The 21,497-nt window shown below is 35.7% G+C and overlaps 1 protein-coding gene across 2 annotated transcripts in view; it reads left to right on the top strand.

The window, feature by feature from the left end:
* Nucleotides 1–19,485: 19,485 nt before the first annotated feature.
* LOC118764978 overlaps nt 19,486–21,497 on the top strand; it is a 43,927-nt gene continuing 41,915 nt past the window's right edge. For both annotated transcript variants that reach the window (XR_005000817.1, XM_036506236.1), the window contains exon 1: nt 19,486–19,649. Coding sequence is in view for 1 of the 2 variants with exons in the window: in XM_036506236.1 (XP_036362129.1) it covers nt 19,577–19,649 (73 nt within the window). In the remaining variant the exon portion in view is untranslated. The remainder of the gene's footprint in view (nt 19,650–21,497) is intronic.

Here is a 21,497-nt window from a genome sequence, read left to right on the forward strand (position 1 = left end):
GCTGGCTGAGGGTTATTTATTCCTTAACCACCCGTTAAGATGATGCTAATGATGTTTCATATTACGTAATAATCATGGTCCATCTAGGATTTTTCAACGGGCTCCAGATCTTCAGCGTATACAGCAGCATTAATTTTAAGACCCCGTGGAGAGATGTAAGGTGGCAATTACTTGACCGTTGTTGCTCACTGCTTCTAAAACCATAAGAATTGCTAGAAACTTAGCGTGTATTACTCTGGCGATATGAGAAGGAACTGCACATAACCATCTGTCCTTTTTCGTTTTAGATTTTTGGTCTTTGTCGAAGCTTTGAATCTCATTAGAAATCCAAAGCTTTCATGTTCGCCGGGGTTCTCTGAACGTTGTTAAGTAACTACTCTGCACACAACAATCGGTTTCCTTGTCTCTTCACGCACCACAGTTCTGGTAGTCCACTCCGACACCTAAAGTGTTTTGACGATAGCCCTTATTGATTTTCCGATATCATCATCGATAGTGTTTTGAACCTGATGGATGACTTGTTGTGTCCTTACAATAGACGAACGTTTGGAGTTTCTTTACTTTTTTCTTTTCGTTGTGCTAAATGCTTCCAGTTCTATCCAAAATTTATGTACAAAAGATTTTGCAACGTTCAGAAAGTTGGCATTTTCCTAATAATCGTGTTCTGCATGTATGGAAAAATAATTGCATGTTTTTCTCATTTTTTGTGTTAGCATTTTATCTGCTACGGGAGCCTGTGAAGATATAAAAACTCTTATAATTGATTTGAAAAGAGTAATATATTTAAGATTAAGTGTCCTAAAACACCTCTCACCTCCAGTATATACATACATATTCACTCTCGAAGTTATATAGACTTTTAGTCTTCTCTTTTATTCTTTTACTAGTTTCAGCTCAAGGGCTGTGGTCATGCTGCAACATCACCAACTGGTGTTGGTACGCTTTCATTAATAATCATGTAATAATTGGCATTTTCTTAATGATAGAGTTAGATGCTACCGCCTTCCTTCCTGCTTCCTGCAATGAGGATGGCTCATCTAGGACGCTTGTCAATAGGTGGTCCAGTCTATTTTGAAAACATCTACATACACACCATGTAGGTCTTTGAGTTCCTTCGGGAGGATATTGAAGAGCTGTGCCCTCTCTGAATGTCAAGCTATTGCAATATCTAGTACTGTCTAGTACGGTAGGAGAAGGATTTTGGTCACTATGTAATGGCACCTTGTTCTGGTGTTAGTATAACTTTCAACGCCAAAGCTTTGCTGCAAGGTACATCTGGAAGAATCTTCCAGAATCTTCCATAGTTACAGCCTTCGCCCCAAGGAGAAAAGTCTTAACCTCTTGAGTTTTTTCCCAGTAGCTAATTTACTGCATTAAAACTATCTTCTTCGTGTAGCTCCACTGTTAGAATCACACCGTATGGTGACCATAGTTGGGAACAATAGTCAAAAGGGCTTAGGACAAATGTACTCCAGAGGACCATCATGGTTTCTTGGTCTCCTGTTCGGAAAGTTCTAAGAATCCATCCGGTCAGACGCCTGATTTCATTGGCAACAAAGTAATATGCATATGATACACACACACACACACCACACACACACACACACACACACACACGCACACACCACATACACACATACACACACATACACACACATAATTATATATATATATATATATATCTATATATATATATATATTATATATATATATATATATATATATATATATATGTATATATAATGAAGAAATAAATGGTATAGTTATCCACTTTATACAGCTCAAACAATTAGCGCTCTAAATTAGCTTCATGAATAAAATTAAGGAGAGAAAAAATTCCAAAGGCCGGTGTGTATATTCATTCAATCCATTTCAACGTATCGAAATTCTCCACAGTATACAGTATACATAGACACGTTTACATATATGAGATATGCTAAAAATTTATAAGAATTTATAAACGCATATACATGCAAAGATTTATAAATATATAAAAGTTCATACATATATATAAAAATTTACAAACACATAAAAATTCATAAATGCATAAACACATAAATATAAATACATGGATATACTTGCGAAGTCCGAATGTCAGTATTAGAATCAATGAGGAGCGTAGATAAGAAAGACAGTATAAAATGATTCATGAGGAATCCTAAATAGTTACAAAATCTTACGGCCGTTTCGAGAAGATATAAGTTCTTATGGCTGAGCTAACTTCAACCATAGCAATTATCTATACTTCTCCCATCAGTATATATATATATGTCTTTTACGAGCTTTTTATTCAGATGTGACCTGTTGGACAGATCAAACGTGGCAATCTACCAGAAGCCTTCAGCACCTGCTAATTGTAGAGAGTATTGTCTGAAGAGAATGCAAAAATTCACTTGAAGGAGTTTTGCGCCACTAATGACAGAACATTCTTTGAGTAGGGAGCAATGAAACTGGCCATAAGATGACAAAAGATATTGGAACGAAACGGTAATTATTGATTGACTAAATGATTTTGTGTTTAAAACTTGTGTCTCATTTTTTCTTTAAAAAAATGAACGGACTTTTTCGCCAATATATATGTGCTTGTTGCGTGCGTGCCTATATATATATATATATAATATATATATATATATATGTATGTATGTATGTATGTATGTATGTATGTATGTATTTATGTATGTATGTTGTATGTATATGTGTGTATGTGTATGACTACATCTCTATGTGTACATATGTTCATTTACATATACTTCGTAGATGTGCGTCATCGATGGACCGCTAGACAATCTTTGACGGAGAGATGTTTCTGCCAATTCTGGGGTCAATTTTACACTTGATCCTTCATGGGGGTCGATAAATAAACTTCCAGTAAAGGACTGTTGGGGAATATAATAAACTATTCAGCACTTTAATTTCTGGTATTGTGACTGTGTTAGGGATAATTCTTATAGGCTTGTGTACCCGTAGGTATGAGCGTGAATCCTTTGGGTGTGAACTAAAGCCACCCTTTCTGCGCACGTGTGAAAATTTTCGCGCCACTAGGTCGCGTCAGTTCCTGGCTGCTACGCCTGGAGTACACTCGTGAAGTGCGCACACGTCGGAAATGTCGTTTTCACTTAACGCACAGAACATAGATATTGCATAAAGTTTTGCCAAAAGCTTAGTGATACTAAAGCTCAAACCAGCCAGAAAATTCAGCAGACCTTTGGCGACGATGCCATGGGCGAAACTCAGATCAAGGAGTGGTATAATCGTTTCAAATACGGCTCAAACGTTTGAGAAGATTCGGCAAATAGTCATGAAGACCGTTATGTAACAATCCAGGAAATTGCTCCGGAAGTGGAAATAAGCACAGGATCGGAGTATTCCATTTTAATGGAGGATTTGTGTATGCGGAGTGTCAGCAAAATTTGTTCCTCGGGTGCTGGCGGAAAAACAGAAGCAACTCCGCATGGGAATCATTCATGCCATGCTGGATAGGCAAACAATGACCCAGACTATATGAAAACCTTCATCAGTAGTGATGAGACATGAGTTTATGGTCTCTGCTCGATGTGTTCGGTCATCTCCTGCAATACACGTTTCAGTCATTGAAACGAAGCCATTCTGGAGCTCCACCTTCAAAAGTTTACTCAAACAAATGTGTGTGTGTATATATATATATATATATATCACGTGATCACGTGACCGACCAGACCATCAGATGTTGTTACACATCGCTGGTCACAATGCGTTCGCATGGTTTCAGCCTTCGAATGACGCCACCCCGCTGGCTAAGCGAGCAGGCCAACTGAAGAAAGAGTGAGAGAGAGAGTGGTGAAGGAGTACAGCAGGGATCACCACTCCCTGCCAGAGCCTCGTGGAGCTTTTAGGTGCTTTCGGTCAATAAACACACAACGCCCGGTCTGGGAATCGAAACCGCGATCCTACGACTGCAAGTCCGCTGCCCTAACCACTAGGCTAGCCATTGCGCCTCCACTATATATATATATTATATATATATATATATATATATATTATATATATATATATATATATATATATAATATATATATAATATATATATACATATATACACACACCACACACACATATATATATATTATATATATATATATATATATATATATTATATATATATACGTTTAAATATTTGTTGTGCAAGATTTTTTATGTGAAGTCGTGTGTTGAAACAGATATTGTTGTATTTAGGAATGGTCATTTTGCCAGTTTAGCCAATAAAACACACGCACTATATAACACCAAAAATATATAGTGCGTGTGTTTTTATTGGCTAAACTGGCAAAATGACCATTCCTAAATACAACAATGTATATATATATATATATATATTATATATATATGTCCAGGATGCGCTGAATATATTCTCGTCTAAATTACGCAAAAATGAAAATAACACTGACACCTCATTTTAACAGATATATTTACCAAAATTACATAAAAATATCTTGAAATACGAAAAAACAAAAATTTATACAATAAAATCGCCATTGGCTTCAACCAGGGCCTCCAGACGACTTCAGAAAATCCTGCATCGCTTCTCGACGGTCTCCTTGTTTAAGTTGGTGAATGCTGCCATAACCTCTGCCTTCATGTCATCTTTTGTGTTAGAAGGAGTTTTGCTGGTCTCTTGCTCAGCTGCGCCCCACACATAATAATCAAGGGCTTGCAGTTTGGTGAGTTATGTGACCAGATGTTAGGGGTGATGTGGTCGCAGAAATTGTCTTCTGCACGTTTGGCATGGTCCAGAATCCTGTTGCCAGACAGAGGGTCTTCCAGCAGCCACCTTCTTGACCCAGGGCAGCATTACCCCCCCAGGAACTTGATGTAGGCCTCCGTGTTGCGTGTGAGGCCGTGTGGGAAGATGAATGGAGGCATAACGTCGCCATCATTAGTCATCGCTTCAAATATCCATATGTTGAGTGGATGTTTGATTTTGATCACTCTCGGTACATGTCCTCAGATTGACACCTGAACACTCTGAAATGTTCGTATTGGAACTTCCGGAGCGAATGACAAGCAGTACAGCAAGTCGTTTCCAAATATCTGTCAGAGTGAATAGCGTCATGGTGTGCTGGTTTTCTCACGGACGGTGCTGAACTGACCCTACAATACTGTGTAGTCAACAAAATCATAAACAAACCATGCGCGAAATTAAAATTTAAAATGTCGACAATTTATCTTATGAACTTTATTAGCTTACAGCTTTTACCACCGCAAGATGCGATTGATTCGTATTCATATCTGTGCGCTTGAGTAACACCTAACAGTTTCATCAGAGCCAAAAGCATGAAGTCTCTCTCTTTTCTCTCTCTCTATTCTCTTCTCTCTTTTATCTTTCCGCGCGCACACACACACGCGCACACATATGCATAAACACTTGCTTGTATATATATTGGAGTGTATGAGTGGACGTTGTAATGGGTATGTTTAAAGATGTGTGTACATTCTATGTGTGGGTGGGTGCATATCATATATCCGTGTCCACCAGCTTACAGGACATCAGTAGATGAACTCCCGCACAATTCATAACAAGAACACACTTATACTCACTATCTTATACACATTGATTGATTTTCGTTGCTTTACTCTCTGCCTGTGTGAATAACCTTCAAGTATTTGGCTTCTCTGGGAGACCCTTTTTAAAGTAGAAGAAATAGCTAGGATTTTTGGCTGCTATTTCTAAACTTCGGTGTGTGGTGAAGCAAATCTTTGCTGAACCCTTTTATTAGTATTACTTAAGTTTGCCGTGAAATGGTCCTTTTTTCACACCGAATTCTACTTGGTGAAATTATTGATTACTTCTTAATTGATTAATTTTTACCCTTTGTTATTATATATATATATATATATATATATATATATATACACACACATACATATATATTTATTTATAAGAGATACCAACACGCTGGAAAAAGCAGCCAAAACTTGGCTCTAAAGCCACATTAATGTGGTTTTAGAGTCAAGTTTTGGCTGCTATTTCCAGCGTGATGGTATTTCTTAGATACCCTAAATTATAATTTTGATTTTAATGATAATTCTTACCTTTGAAGGTTTTTATTGCCATGCTGGCCACTTTATAACATCGATAGTTAAATAACGATCTTATCTTTATATATATATATATATATAACACATACATTAATAACAATACAATAATAACAATAATGATGCAACCCTGAAAAACATTAAACAGCAGCCGGTATAATGAAATAGGAGCTTTATTTGCATATCTCTAACGTTACATAAACGAAGGAAGGCGCAGGAACGACTGTGTGGTAAGTAGCTTGCTTACCTACCACATGGTTCCAGGTTCAGTCCCACTGCGTGGCGCCTTCGGTGAGTGTCTTCTACTATGGCCGCGGGCCAACCAAAGCCTTGTGAGTGGATTTGGTAGACGGAAACTGAAAGAAGCATGTCGTATATATGTATGTGTATAGGTTTGTGTGTCTGTGTTTGTCCCCTCACCATTGCTTGACAACCGATGCTGGTGTGTTCACGTCCCCGTAACTTAGCAGTTCGACAAAATAGCCCGATGGAATAAGTACTAGGCTTACAAGGAATAAGTCCTAAGGTCGATTTGTTCGAGTAAAGGCGGTGCTCCAGCATGGCCGCAGTCAAATGACTGAAACAAGTAAAAGAGAAAAGAGAAAAGAGAAATATACACACAGGTATGACATACTTTCGATTTGTTGTCTTTTTATTAAATCCTGAAACTATTATTTATGCAACGAAAGCACTCATTCTTTTTTACTTATATATATATAGCTGCAGTCAAATCAGTGAAATGAATAAAAGAATGTATATTTATATATAACCTGCATTACTTTCACTCGTGCCGTCTTTCAACGAAAACGCCAAAAATTCAATTACATTTAGTGCTGGTAGATTTGAATGAAGATTTGAAATGTAGAAGATACATTTGCACCAAGTTTCCAAAGAAATATGAATAGTTGCAACACCTATTCATTTTTTATGTCTTTCGCTAAATCTTCCGGCAAGCAGATATATTTAAAGGGACGCAACTCTATGTTGGGTATGACAGCAATTATCTCCCTTAGAAAATCGCTTGTTTCAGGCACCACCTACTTGTTGATAAATCAGCTTACCACATCTGTGTCAATATAATTATTGAAAGTCTTAATGAGACTCAGTTAATTCTTTGCTAATTAGTTATTTATTTATTTTTTATTTATTTATTATTATTATTATTATTATTATTATTATTATTATTATTATTATTATGTTGTTGTTGTTGTTGTTGTTGTTGTTGTTGTTGTTGTTATTATTCATATCTAAAAGAAAATTAAGCTTCGATGCGATGAACTTCAGATAGGGCCACACACACACATACACACACACACACACACACACACACACACATACATATATATATATATATATATTAATAAAAGAATAGAACATATGCATATATATAAACATATATGTACGTACCTACCTCTACATGTACATATACACGCATATATGTGTACAGGACACCAAAAAGACGTCGAACACATAGAGAGACGAAAAAAGACACAAACCATATATATATATATGTATGTATGTATGTATGTATGTATGTATGTATGTATGTATGTATGTATATCGTAACATATAATTGCCAACCAAGTGTGGCGTCCTATACAGGAGACTGCTACTGACGTTTATAGCCCCAGGAAGACATCCCTTCCAGCTGGCTAACGATACACATTTTGTGTCCGACTAATGTTTGCGAGGGGAGGTCATCGCTCCCATCTTTAGCCTAGACGTGATACACACTGACTCGTGTTTCTGAGTAGTTACCCGTCTCCTGTTTGGACGCCACACTTGGTTGGCAATTATATGTTACGATTCCGTATTGCTACTGCTTATATCTCGCTCAGCGATTCCATATAACCTATATATATATATATATATTATATATATATATAAAGGGAAAGTTTACGAAAATAAACAAAAGACAAAGGTAGGTGGAGTACAAACAAATAAATGTATTAGTATAGCGCTCGGGAATAGAAAAATTAGTATAGCGCTCGGGAATAGAAAAAGTCTTTTAGGTTTCGAGCCTAAGCTCTTCGACAGAAAGATACACAGAAAAAAAAACAAGGAGAGAAAAAAATAGGTGTAGGAGCTTACGATCTATCATGGCGTCCTGACTTCGGACAGTGGTCAGACGCGAGAGGGACAGTAGGGGAGATAACAGGGTCATATATATATATATATATATATATAATATATATATATATATATATATATATATATATATATATATATATGGAGAGTGAGGAAAAGGAGTGAAGAGGGAGATATAGAATTTGATAATGCCAACGCATGAAACTCTTCTTTACCCTGAGCTACTCCGTTGCTTCTGCAAAATATTGATATGGTTCCAAGTTCAGCCTCACTGCGTGGCACCTTGGGCAAGTGTCTCCTACTATAGCCTCGGGTCGGCTAAAACCTTGTGAGTGCATTTGGTAGACTGAAACGGAGAGACGCCCGTCGTATATGTATATATGTGTGTGTGTTTTTTGTGTGTGTGCGTGTGTGTGTGTGTGTGTGGGAGTGAGTGTGTGGTGTGTGTGTGTGTGTGTGTGTGTGTGTGTGTGTGTGTGTGTGTGCTTGTGTGTCTGTGTTTGTCTCGCCCCCACTATCGCTTGACAACCGATGGTAGTGTGTCTACGTCCACGTAACTTAGCGGTTCGGCAAAAGTGACTGATAGAATAAGTATTAGGCTTACAGAGAAATAAGTCCTGGGGTCGATTTGTTCGACTATAGACGGTACTCCAGCATGGCTGCAGTCAAATGACTGAAACAAGTGAAAGAAAGCAAAAGAAATATATATATATATATATATATATATAACCAAGAAAAAAGCAGCAAGAATGGATCGGTAGATTAGTACAATTGTTTCATACTATAAACATTTTATTTCAAGCTGCAAATGTTTATAAAATGTTTATAGTATGAAACAATTGTACTAATCTACCGATCCATTCTTGTTGCTTTTTTCTTGGTTATAATCACTCCACATAATTTTATGGTTAATACCATAAAGAATTCTGGTTCATCTAAGTTAAGTACCATATTCATTTGAATTCATTTGAATCTTAATTATTTTGCTGAAATTATATATATATATATATAAAACTGAACCCGGAACCCCTTGTATTTATAAAGTTAAATAAGTAAATTCCTCGGCCGGATACTATACGTTTGAATTTATTCACTGCTATACTACTCTGGCTTGGCACGTTGGTTGGAGTCATTCTATTTGAATTCTTGATGTATAAAGATGGAACTGAATACGCATGTGTTTACTTTGTGTATTCGGTACGTATTGTTGTCTCATATTTATACATTTTACAGCAACCTTACTGACGAGCCACGGATGACTAATTAATCAATTAATTAACTTGTTTGTCGATCTATTTTGTCATTAATGGTGAAAGTCATGGGTATAAGGTGAACTGAAATTTTTATTCATGCAAATGTCTTGCTCGCGTACGAACAATGTGCTTCAATGTAAGATTGTTTTGGGCTTTGACTGCCATATTATATATATATATATATATATATATATATATATATATTATTGTTCATATTTGTATTGTTATCCTGGGAGTATGTAGTTGTGATGTTTAAACCTCATAATACTAAACGGATGTAAAAAATCCACATGATGATTTTCTCTCCGTGTATATTCCATAAACTATTGTGTGTGTGTGTGTGTGTACATATATATATATATATATATATATATATATATGGAAGAAAATGCAAAAGTGGACAATAAATCATTCGGACAGATAAACGATCCAAAGGCGGAGAGAAGAAACGACAATAAGGATGACAGGCAAAAAAAGACGGGTAGGAGCAGCGTGATAGAAGGATTAGAAAAAAATCAGAGAGAAAGGGCAATATACAGTGGATATAAGCGAGGTAGGGAAAGCGGGAGTTAGAGAGAGGGCCAAGAAATGTGAGAGAGGGTGGGGCGAGAAAAAGAAAAGAGGGAGAAAGTATGAGGGGGGCTAAACAATAGAGTCAGAGTCGTAGAAAATTTAGATACAGGTCTACTATAAGGTGAGCACAAGTGTGTACGTACGCCGTTATATGTATATACAAATATAAAAAATGAAACAAAAATGCAAAAGCGGACAATAGAACATTCGGACAGATAAACGTTCTAAAGGCGGACAGGAGAAACAATTATTAGAAGGACAGGCAAAATAAAAGACGGGTCATGTGTGGCCTTCTTTCCTCAGTCAAGTTACCAGAAGTCCTTATTGTTTCGGGCAGTTACACATGAGATAGTTTGATCTGGTTGCCCCCCAAAAAGTCTAAGCTAAGAACATTAGATTATTTTTTTAAGAAAGCTAGCGAATGTGTACGGCAACAAAGACAAAAAAATCGGAGAACATGGTACACAATTACAAATACAAACAACAAGAAAATAACAAAAGGCGTCTTTCGACTGAGAACGAATCAAATTGAGCTGGCGTGTATTAAATGAAAGCCTAAAGGCAGAAACTTAGGAGATGGACATAAGATGTGTTGGCGGTCGGCTGTCAGGCCAAGAAAGAAAGATCATGGCTGGAAGGAGGAGAGAGGGGTAGGAGCAGCGGGATTGAAGGATTATATATGTATATATGCGCGCGCGCACTCACACGCAGACACACAGTGACACACACACACATATACAAAGAAGGAGACACTGGTCTAAGGACCCTCCTAACTGCATTAGCAGAATATGTAAAAAGTGATCATGAAATTAAATACGAGATACGACCAGATATCTCGGTTTTATCGAAGTTTTGATACATTTTAACATTTTTAAAACCAAAAATCTTGATAGGAATATATTTATATATTTTAGAAATGATATATAATTTGTGTGACACTTTCATGTGTCTAGTATCGTTATTTTTCTTCGCTATTTACCCTACGTTTTCATTCAATTTTGTGAGACTAAGTTACAGAGACGTAAACATATAACCACCGGTTGTCAAGTGATGGTGGTGAACAAACACAGACACAAAGATACGCCAAATCCACTCATAAGACTTTGGTCGGCCCGAGGCTACAGGAGAAGATATTTGCCCTAAGTATCTCACCACACAGCTACGCCTGTACTTCGTCTTGTCACTAATTTTAATTTAACTGGATTCTCTGACAATTCGCGAAGACCCTACCCTTTCTCAACATTCTTCCCTCTCTTACATTTTCTTATTCCCCTTCTTTTACCCGAACTAATATGACTACTAGTAATTGCGCGTGAAGAACATCATTACTTTCCTTGGATTCTTCTGCCTTAGTATTTGGAATGAATTTCTTGCCTATCGCAGATGCTACAAGATTTAGCCGTTGACTTATACAGTATACTGTATTGCTCTTAATCACAGTGACTAGAAAATACCAGAAACTAGAAATGAAAGCAGTTGTGCAAAAAGAAGGTTTAAAAGGATTCGGCTGGACGTTAAGATTTATATTTTACCAAGGTTTGATGTGGAAGTCAATATTCAACCAAATTGGTAAAATATAAAACTTGCAGCATCTACAAAACGCGAGAAAATAAAGACAAAATTAAGTATAATGTTCAACATACTACTCTCTTGACTTCCGGATTTTCTTATAAATTTGTTTTCTTGCAAATTTGAAGAGAAATTTAACATAGAATGGCTATGGAGTCTATGGATCTATAATCGGACTGAATATAATGGTTATTCATGCAAATGTCAGAAGTATGTACGGTCATTTGAAGAAAGAGGAAGATAATGTAAACTTCTCTGGCGATAGAAAGCTGGTTTGAAAACTTTAAGAGGAACTTTAACATGAAATTACCGGTGAGTTGCGACTAGTGATATCCTGAGAAACGGTAGAGGGTTTCCAACAAAACATTATGTCTTTTAGAAAATGCACCAAGCTACTTAGTAAACTTAATAACGCCGTGTGAGTGAAATATAAGTTCAAGAACAGGATTTATTTACTCAAGCCAACGGACCAAGGTATGATATCGAATCCCAAGTTATGTTTTCTAAGAACTTTGAAAAAATCCATAGAATCATATGGTGTAGAGAATAAACATACATAACTGAATATGCTTTTCAACCTAAGGTTATCTGCAAGGCAAAAGAGAATGCTCCCTCTCCTTTCAGACAATTACCATTGTAAAATCTATTACACAACAGTCACCACTTTCAATAGGCGACTACGTACCCTACTAATATATTATTGTATAGTTGTTTATTTCCTAATCTATATGTCTACAATTTGAGTACTTAAAAAATAGTATTTATCTTGAACTTTAGCTGAAAAATTTCGGGTTGGAAATTCGCACCATTCGCTTTAAGCTTATACAAAAATACCATTATCATTATTTACAGGATTTTAAAAGACTGCGCCGTATAAAAGAAAAAAATAAAAACATTCGCACCGAAAGCATATATATATATATATATATATATATATATATATATTATATATATATATATATATTATTGTTCATATTTGTATTGTTATCCCGGGAGTATGTAGTTGTGATGTTTAGACCTCATAATACTAAACGATTGAGACCACTCCACCCTAATGAATTTATGGAACAATATTCATGTAGACTTTAAACTTCCATCAAAACTTCATGCTAATTTATATTCCAAATTCCTGGTTATGAATGACATAATTAGCTATTTCACTAATTTCTTCATTTTTATTAAAACTAGTTGAAAGAAACGGGTTAAGGTGATCTGGCTGTGCTTTCTAGCAGAACGAGTAACCACACCGAAGATTTATTCTTGGATCAATAACAATAGTTGTAGTAACAATAATGTTACTACCGTCATTTACAGTCAATTAAAGTAATTTTATATGAATGCAAATCCCTTCGATTATTTTACATTAAAATGGCGACTCGATACGTAATGATATTCATTTGAATTTTTTAATTATTAAACAGAAATAAAATATATCTCCATTTATAAATTCCTCTTCTGAAACCTATCAAATTATATTTTTGCTTACTTTTTCGAAATGCGTTATCAATTTATCTTTCTAGAAAAATTCACCTAAATGTAGAAAATTACTGCGTATATTTCGAAGAAAAGGGATTGCATAAAATAGATATCGGTTTACATTAATAGATCAAGTATAAAGTGCAAAAATATATCAGATTACTTGAAATGCGGAAATGAAAACAAAGCATAAAAATGACATTGTAAATTTAAAAGCGCATAAATTACGATTAGAGTCTTTAAAAAAAAAGCCACAGCAACTTATAATTAATTTGAAACAACATTAAAAAACCATTAACTTTTAAGATGCAATAATGTTGTAAAGGTCAGTAATACTTCCATTTTCAAAATATGCTTTGTGAGAAAATGACATTTCTATAACTTAGAAGTATTTGATTAATCAAAATTAAAAAAAAAATTATATTAATTATTTAATGATGTATTAGAGTTTACATTAATTATGGATCTGCTGTGTTCGCAGCCACCGCTTTCACGAAAATAGGCCGTTATTCTTCACATTTACCTTCTTTTTTTTTTTTCAAAACTCTACATCTTTTCACAAATGTCACCCCTAACTGTGAATTTCAGTGTATATCCCCACTCCGATTCTCTTGTTGAGAAATTTGAATTTAAAAAAATTTCTTTAGTACTCTTGTACTTCAAGCAAATGAAGTACATTTTTGTAATTTAAAAGTTGCATTTTTGGAGATTCTAACACTCCCCGGAACCTTTTAGGGTGTATAAAGCTAGTTACTGCCAAGGAAATGTGGCCATAGATAGCTATGTTAAAGACGTTATTAGCCAGGAAAGATCTTCTGACAAATCTGTTGGGGTACCTGATGGTGGTGGTAAAGATGGGAAAACGAAACTTAATTTAACATCAAATAGTATGACTATAATACGTCTAGAATGACTATATGCCCCGGTGTTGCTTGATCAGAGGTTAAGGACCGATGAGAATTAATTCTCTAATGTAATCATTCTATTGTTACAATCCCAAGTTGAATTCCAACTGTTGGTCAATTTGCGCCAAAGTTCTTTTCTCGGCGTAAAATTGCCGAAGCGAATGTCGTTTATCTCCCCCTTGATCTCTGACATCATCTGACGAACACCAACCAAAATGACGTGAATCAGCCAAGGTTTATCTGCTAGAAATATCAACTCAAATTCTTTTAAATCATATCCTGATGCTGGATGTTCAAGAACCAAATGAAAGGCAGATTTTTAATCCCAGGATCAGATTTTAAACCCCAGTATAATACGTCTATGTAGAGCAAATGTAGATTCAGATACAGGGGTCCAGACGGACAGACAGAATTTTGCTTTTATTATTATAGATATATTCTGCATTATTTCCATTTAAAAACACGTTTCACTTCTCCTGGATAATTGAAGGGGCATGGCTTACTCATTCTATCAGATGTTTAAATCTTAGAGCTTCACAATAATTATAAAGAATATTTATGTCACCATTGTCGTAACTTTCAGCCATAAGTTTACGGTTTGTTTTGGGGGGGAGGGGTGTTTGGACGTTCTCATTTTCATTTTATATTCTATTTTGAACATGTTTCCTTATCTGTTGTAAATATCCACTCTATACTCTTTGATTCATTTTTTCCCTTGTGTATGCCGATGCACCCGTGCTTGTTCTAGTGTTTCGCCTCTCTGCTGCTTCTCTTTATGTCGTGGCCTATAACGTCTCATTCTTTCTCTTGTAAGCTAACATCGTCTGTCATCCATATTTCATAAAAAAAATATGAATTTTCAATCGAGCAGGCGATAAATTATGGCGTATGATACGTGATATAAAACACTAGTTCAATTAAAGAAAAAACAAATCATTTTTCACTCACCACCGCCATATCTACCAACACCATCATCACCACCAGCATCATTCACCACCGTCATTATACTTTTCAGTAAAAAATCCCATTCCAAGTTGCTTGCCAACCAAGATTATTTCCGTTCAGAAGTTTGTTTATATCTACTTCTCTTGCTGTCGATACAAAGTTCAAATTACAAATTTAAACAAATAATAATAATATCCACTACTATTTTGCTAAGTTAGTTCACTTTCATTGAAATATTTATCTTTCTATCTATGATAAGTTTATTATCATATCTAATATAAGCCTTCTCTCTTCCGTTCAGCCACCGATGTGTTTGTCAATGTGGACAGATAGAAGATATAAAATATTGAATATTAAAATGTTATTTGCTTGTCAGTCGCAATAATATATGATGTCTATTCTTGTTCAGTAATCATCTCTGGCAGGCTCCAATGTAGGCTACAAGGCTTGCTCTTGATCTGCAGCAGCGATGACTCCTGAGAACGAAGACTATCTCACTAAATTGAGGTTAATAATAGAGACACAAAATAAAATTAAAGACCTTGTGTATATATATATATAATATATATATATATAATATATATATATATATATATATATATATATATATATATATATATATATATAATATATTGGCCTGCTCGCTTAGCCAGCGGGGTGGCGTCATTCGAAGGCTAAAACAATGCGAACGCATTGTGACTAGCGATGTGTAACAAAATCTGATGATCTGGTCGGTCACGTGATATATATATATATATATATATATATATATATATATAGATATATATATATATGTATGTATATATATAGGCGCAGGAGTGGCTGTGTGGTAAGTAGCTTGCTTACCAACCGCATGGTTCCGGGTTCAGTCCCACTGCGTTGCATTTTGGGCATAATGTCTTCTCCTATAGCCTCGGGCCGACCAAAGCCTTCTGAGTGGATTTGGTAGACGGAAACTGAAAGAAGCCCGTCGTATATATGTATATATATGTATGTGTGTGTATATCTTTGTGTGTCTGTGTTTGTGTTCCCCCCCCCCACCCAACGTGACAACCGATGCTGGTGTGTTTACGTCCCCGTAACTTAGCAGTTCAGCAAAAGAGACCGATAGAATAAGTACTGGGCTTAGAAAGAATAAGTCCTGGAGTCAATTTGCTCGACTAAAGGCGGTGCTCCAGCATGGCCTCAGTCAAATGACTGAAACAAGTAAAAGAGTAAAGAGTGAGTATATATATATATATATATATATATATATATATATATATATATACACATACATACATACATGCACACATACATACATACATACATACATGGTGGCTGCCCCCCTCGTTATCGAGTATGGCCATTGCACGAAGCTTAATCAATGTTGTTATCGTGCAATACTTGTGCAAGAAGATTGTTTTTTTAAGTGAGGAAAGTCTGCACTGAGTCAATCCCACTCACTAAGCAACAGCAGCCATAATCCGAAAAGAAGAACAAGTCAACATCATCGGTGACCACTGAGCCGCAGATTTTATGTCGGAGTTATCCCAGTATCTGAGTTACCTTCTCCTAGAAGGATGCCCTAACAAAGGCTAGGAGTCCTTCACTCCCAATGGTTTAACCGCGCGATTGGGTATTCAGTCCGATTATTTCTATGTCCCCGCGCATGATACAGCCTTAAGACATTTATTGGATGGCCGTTGACTCTCAAGAGTTCTTCTGCCCTTTGATGGGTTTTGTCTTTCATCCCGCAGGGTGTCCAATAAACACCCTCCTCACCAAGAAAGCTTGGTGGGGTTGCCGGTTTAGTCGCCGACGACCCGGCCATGCAACAGGTTGTACTGGGTTACATGTTACCAGTAGCACTCGAAAGTGACCTGACATAAACATACATACATACATACATACATACACACACACACACACACACACATACATACATACATACATACATACATACATACATACATACATACATACATACATACATACATACATACATACATACATACATACGTACGTACGTACGTACACACACACATACATACATACATACATACATACATACATACATAGATACATAGATACATACATACATACATACATACATACATACATACATACATACATACGTACGTACGTACACACGTACATACATACATACATACATACATACATACATACATACATACATACATACATACGTACGTACACACATACATACATACATACATACATACATACATACATACATACATACATACATACATACATACATACATACGTACGTACGTACCATTCAGTGCACTAAAAACATTACGCATGCGTATGTTTCTCGAAGACTTGAAAACGACACTAATACCTTTCTCGTACCCGTGATTGCAACTACACACAACACTTCGAACGTTATGGATTTGAAATCCAAGTGCAAGTGATAGCTACAAATTGCCTAATAAACAAAATACGTAGCAAATCCCTTGGAAATCCGAGATACAACCAAAACTGTCTATTACGTCACATTTCTCTTAAAGACATCACCCATATCATCATCAGCTACACAAAAATATCAGTAAGGTGGTACTTCTCAATGCGACATGATTAAAACAATATTGAATGCCATCTAAATAAACAGACTCCGAGTATAAATATTGAAAACACCCCCTATTATTGAAAATATGCATAAACATCAATAGAAGAAATATACTGATACTAAGAGCAGATATAACAGATCGGATATCGTAGTTTGAGACAGACGTAAAATATTGTGTACTCCCAAAGAGATTACCTGCCTTGCTGACGTGGATGTCACCTAGAACATCAAAGAGAAAGAGGGTACTACGGCCAGCAGCTTCGAAGACTTCAGCTTCTGTACCCAAATTAGAAGTTCTCATTTATACCAATAATAACCGGTACATTTGATTTTGTGAGGAAATGCTTAAAGGACAATCAGGGAAAGTTTGTTCTCAAAGACTGGTCCAACCAGCTAACACGCACATTAAGAATACAATCTGTAAGCGATACAGTTTAAAATGTGATGCTGTTTTGTTATATATTAGCCAATGATGGAGCTTTGTATTCTTGTTAGAAACCAGCTCCTTCCTTAAAGGAGACTCCAAATGAATAAAAATAGAAAAGTATACTCGCACACACATGTACATACATACATACATACATACATACATACATACATACATACATACATACATACATGGTGGCTGCCCCCTCGTTATCGAGTATGGCCATTGCACGAAGCTTAATCAATGTTGTTATCGTGCAATGCCTGTGCAAGAAGATTTTTTTTAAAGTGAGGAAAGTCTGTGCACTGAGTCAATTCCACTCACTAAGCAACAGCAGCCATAATCCGAAAAGAAGAACAAGTCAACAACATCGGTAACCACAGAGCCGCAGGTTTTATGTCGGAAATATCCCAGTTACATGAGTTACCTTCTCCTAGAAGGATGCCCTAACAAAGGCTAGGAGTCCTTCACTCCCAATGGTTTAACCGCGCGATCAGGTATTCAGTCCGATTATTTCTATGTCCCCGCGCATGATACAGCCTTAAGACATTTATTGGATGACCTGACTCTCAAGAGTTCCTCCGCCCTTTGACGGATTTTGTCTTTCATCCCGCAGGGTGTCCAATAAACACCCTCCTCACCAAGCAAGCTTGGTGGGATTGACGGTTTAGTCGCCGACGACCCGACCATGCAACAGGTTGTACTGGGTTACATGTTACCAGTAGCACTCGAAAGTGACTTGACATACATACATACATACATACATACATACATACATACATACATACATACATACATACATACATACATACATACATACATACATACATACATACATACATACATACATACATACAATAGCTGAACTATTAAGAAATCTGCAGTTACTCTATCCAGACTACAAGTTCGGGTTTATACCTGTAATTATTTCGGTGCTGGTTTATGCAACACACTGCCTAAATACCGATCTTGAGAAATTAGGCTTTCAAAACCAAAAAGGGGAAAGCTAATTCGAAGACTGCAGATCCAATCTATCACTGGAACTAAAAATCTGTAAAACTTTCCAGAAGTCTAGCATTCAAATATTTATGAGCATGTCTAGATATGTAACTAAATGCATGAGAATACATGCATAATAAAACATAAAAATCTGCGCATATACATACATACGTACATGCATATATACATACATACATACATACATACATACAGATATATGTTACATACACACATATATAGGTAGACAGGCAGATATATATATATATATATATATAATATATATATATATAAATTAAATATATATATAATATATATATAATATATATAATATATATTATATATATCATATATATATTTAAATATATATAAATATTTATATATATAGATATATATATATATATGTGTGTGTGTGTGTGTGCATATAAGCGCATGCTTATATATATATACATACATACACAGGTAGACATACACTCACATACATACGTAGACACACGCGCACACGCACACACGCATATATCCACGAATACATGTAGGTGTGTGTTTTATATATATATGCACAAAGTGGAGTGCACGCGACCTTGTTTGCTACGTCGTTCCTAGCAACCAATGTAATAGCGTTCTTCGTAGAAAAGCGACTCCATATTGTTAACTCGAAGTTCAGTATTGCATCAGATGTGGTGTTCTGAAATACGGAATGTTTAAACTTTCGTTTATAACTTTACTAAAACTCGCATTTTACGTCAATTGTCTTGCAGGAAAAACCCCAAGTGAGTATAAGATTTCATAATCTTCTTTTCTTTATTATGAATCTTTGTGCGATTTTCGTTTTTGTAAATTTTTGCTATTACATCCGACACCATTTGAAGATGAAATTTGTTTTTTCTCTGGCTTTTGATTTGTTTTGAATGAATCTTACCATCAAAACTGTCGGAAATCAGTCGTTATTCAAGTAAGCTCTCGCCTACAATAGGCATAAGGGCTGAAAATTTGGAACTAGGAGACGGTCGATTAACTGGTACTTATTTTATCGATCCTGAAATTAGGAAAGACAAAGGTGACTTCAGCGGAATTTGAACTTAGTATGTAAAACCGGAAGAAGTGCTACTAAGCATTTTGTTCGGCGTGCTAACGATTCTTCCAGCTTGCCACCTTAGAATGTTGTAATGTTAACATTTAGCTTTGAACAAAGGTCTCACGTGATATTTGTTCTACTAAAGTCGGATGTAATAATTCTAAAATTGATAGTAAAAGTTTACGATTTCTATATATACATAAATATAATACAATTCGTATCTAATCACTGGAGTAATTTAGTTCTTTGTTCAGAAGAAAAAAATTATCCTTGACTCTGTCTAATCCGCAAAGCCATAAAATCTTTTCTACTATATGTACAAGGCCTGAAACTTTTGTGGGAGGAGTCCGTCAATTACATCAAACCCTGTTGAACGATGTTCGGACGATGTTTGGCGGCATTTATAGAGCTCTAGAATGAGAAGAAAACTGTGGGATTGTTTATTGCTGTAAAAAGTACAGCCGAGTGTGTAAATTTTTACAATTGCATTCGTTCCATTTTGAACGTGTTGTTTATCAAAAGAATCAAATATATTTTGACGGTTTTGATGTCCAAAACACAACAGAAACCCTAAGGAAAACAAATTTCACCTCACATATTGAGACAGATATAAATTTCACCTTCAAATAAGACGAGCATAACAATACATTCATGCCGTTTGTTTCCCATGGCGTTTATTTCTATGTGCAGCACGGGTTCAGATGCTAGTCTGACAAGGGTAGCTTTGAGGTAAAAATTTATTGTTGCACTTGTCTTAGAATTATGACGATATTGATGGTCACATTTTCAGAAAACATCTCCAAGTGCATATGAACAACATAAATTTTACCTTCATAGATTGATGGACTCACAAATTTGCCGATGAAATTAACTAAACGGAGTTTCCATTTCGTAAAATCCCCTCAGCTTTTAGATTACTATGACATACCCAATATCTGGTATTTTCATGAAGTGTGTATAGAATCAATATAAGAAATTATTTAAATAAAACCTTTTTGTTTTCATTATAACATTGTATTTAAAGTCTATGCATTTCTACAATAACTATGTCATTATATTTATGTTTACTTATACAATAATATAGGGTCTTCAAAAATGTAACTTATATATATAAGAACTGTTGAACTATTGCTACATATTTAAGAACTATTTTATAGAAGGTGTAAAATAACACGTGGTGCTGTTTGTAACCCCACTAGAATTTCCGTTATGAATAAGTTACTTGAGGTTGTTATCTCTTTCATCTACCTCGGAAGCTCTGTACAAAATTATGGAAATCTGGACACAGAAATACTTCTGCGAATTCAAAGGGCAGCACAAGCATTTGGAGCTTGGAGTCACGCGTTTGGCGCAAACGACATATAAATAACAACATAAAATTGCCTCTTTACAAATCGTTTGTCTTACCACCCCTGTTGTACTCTTCTGAAACATGAACATGCTGTGAAAAACATTTCAAATTATTAGAACGATTCCACCAAAAATGCCTTCGCCACATTTTGAAAATTAAATGGGACTTTTGTTTTACTCCAGACAGATGTCT

The sequence above is a fragment of the Octopus sinensis genome, linkage group LG10 (genome assembly GCF_006345805.1).
Source record: "Octopus sinensis linkage group LG10, ASM634580v1, whole genome shotgun sequence".
NCBI classification, from domain to species: domain Eukaryota; kingdom Metazoa; phylum Mollusca; class Cephalopoda; order Octopoda; family Octopodidae; genus Octopus; species Octopus sinensis.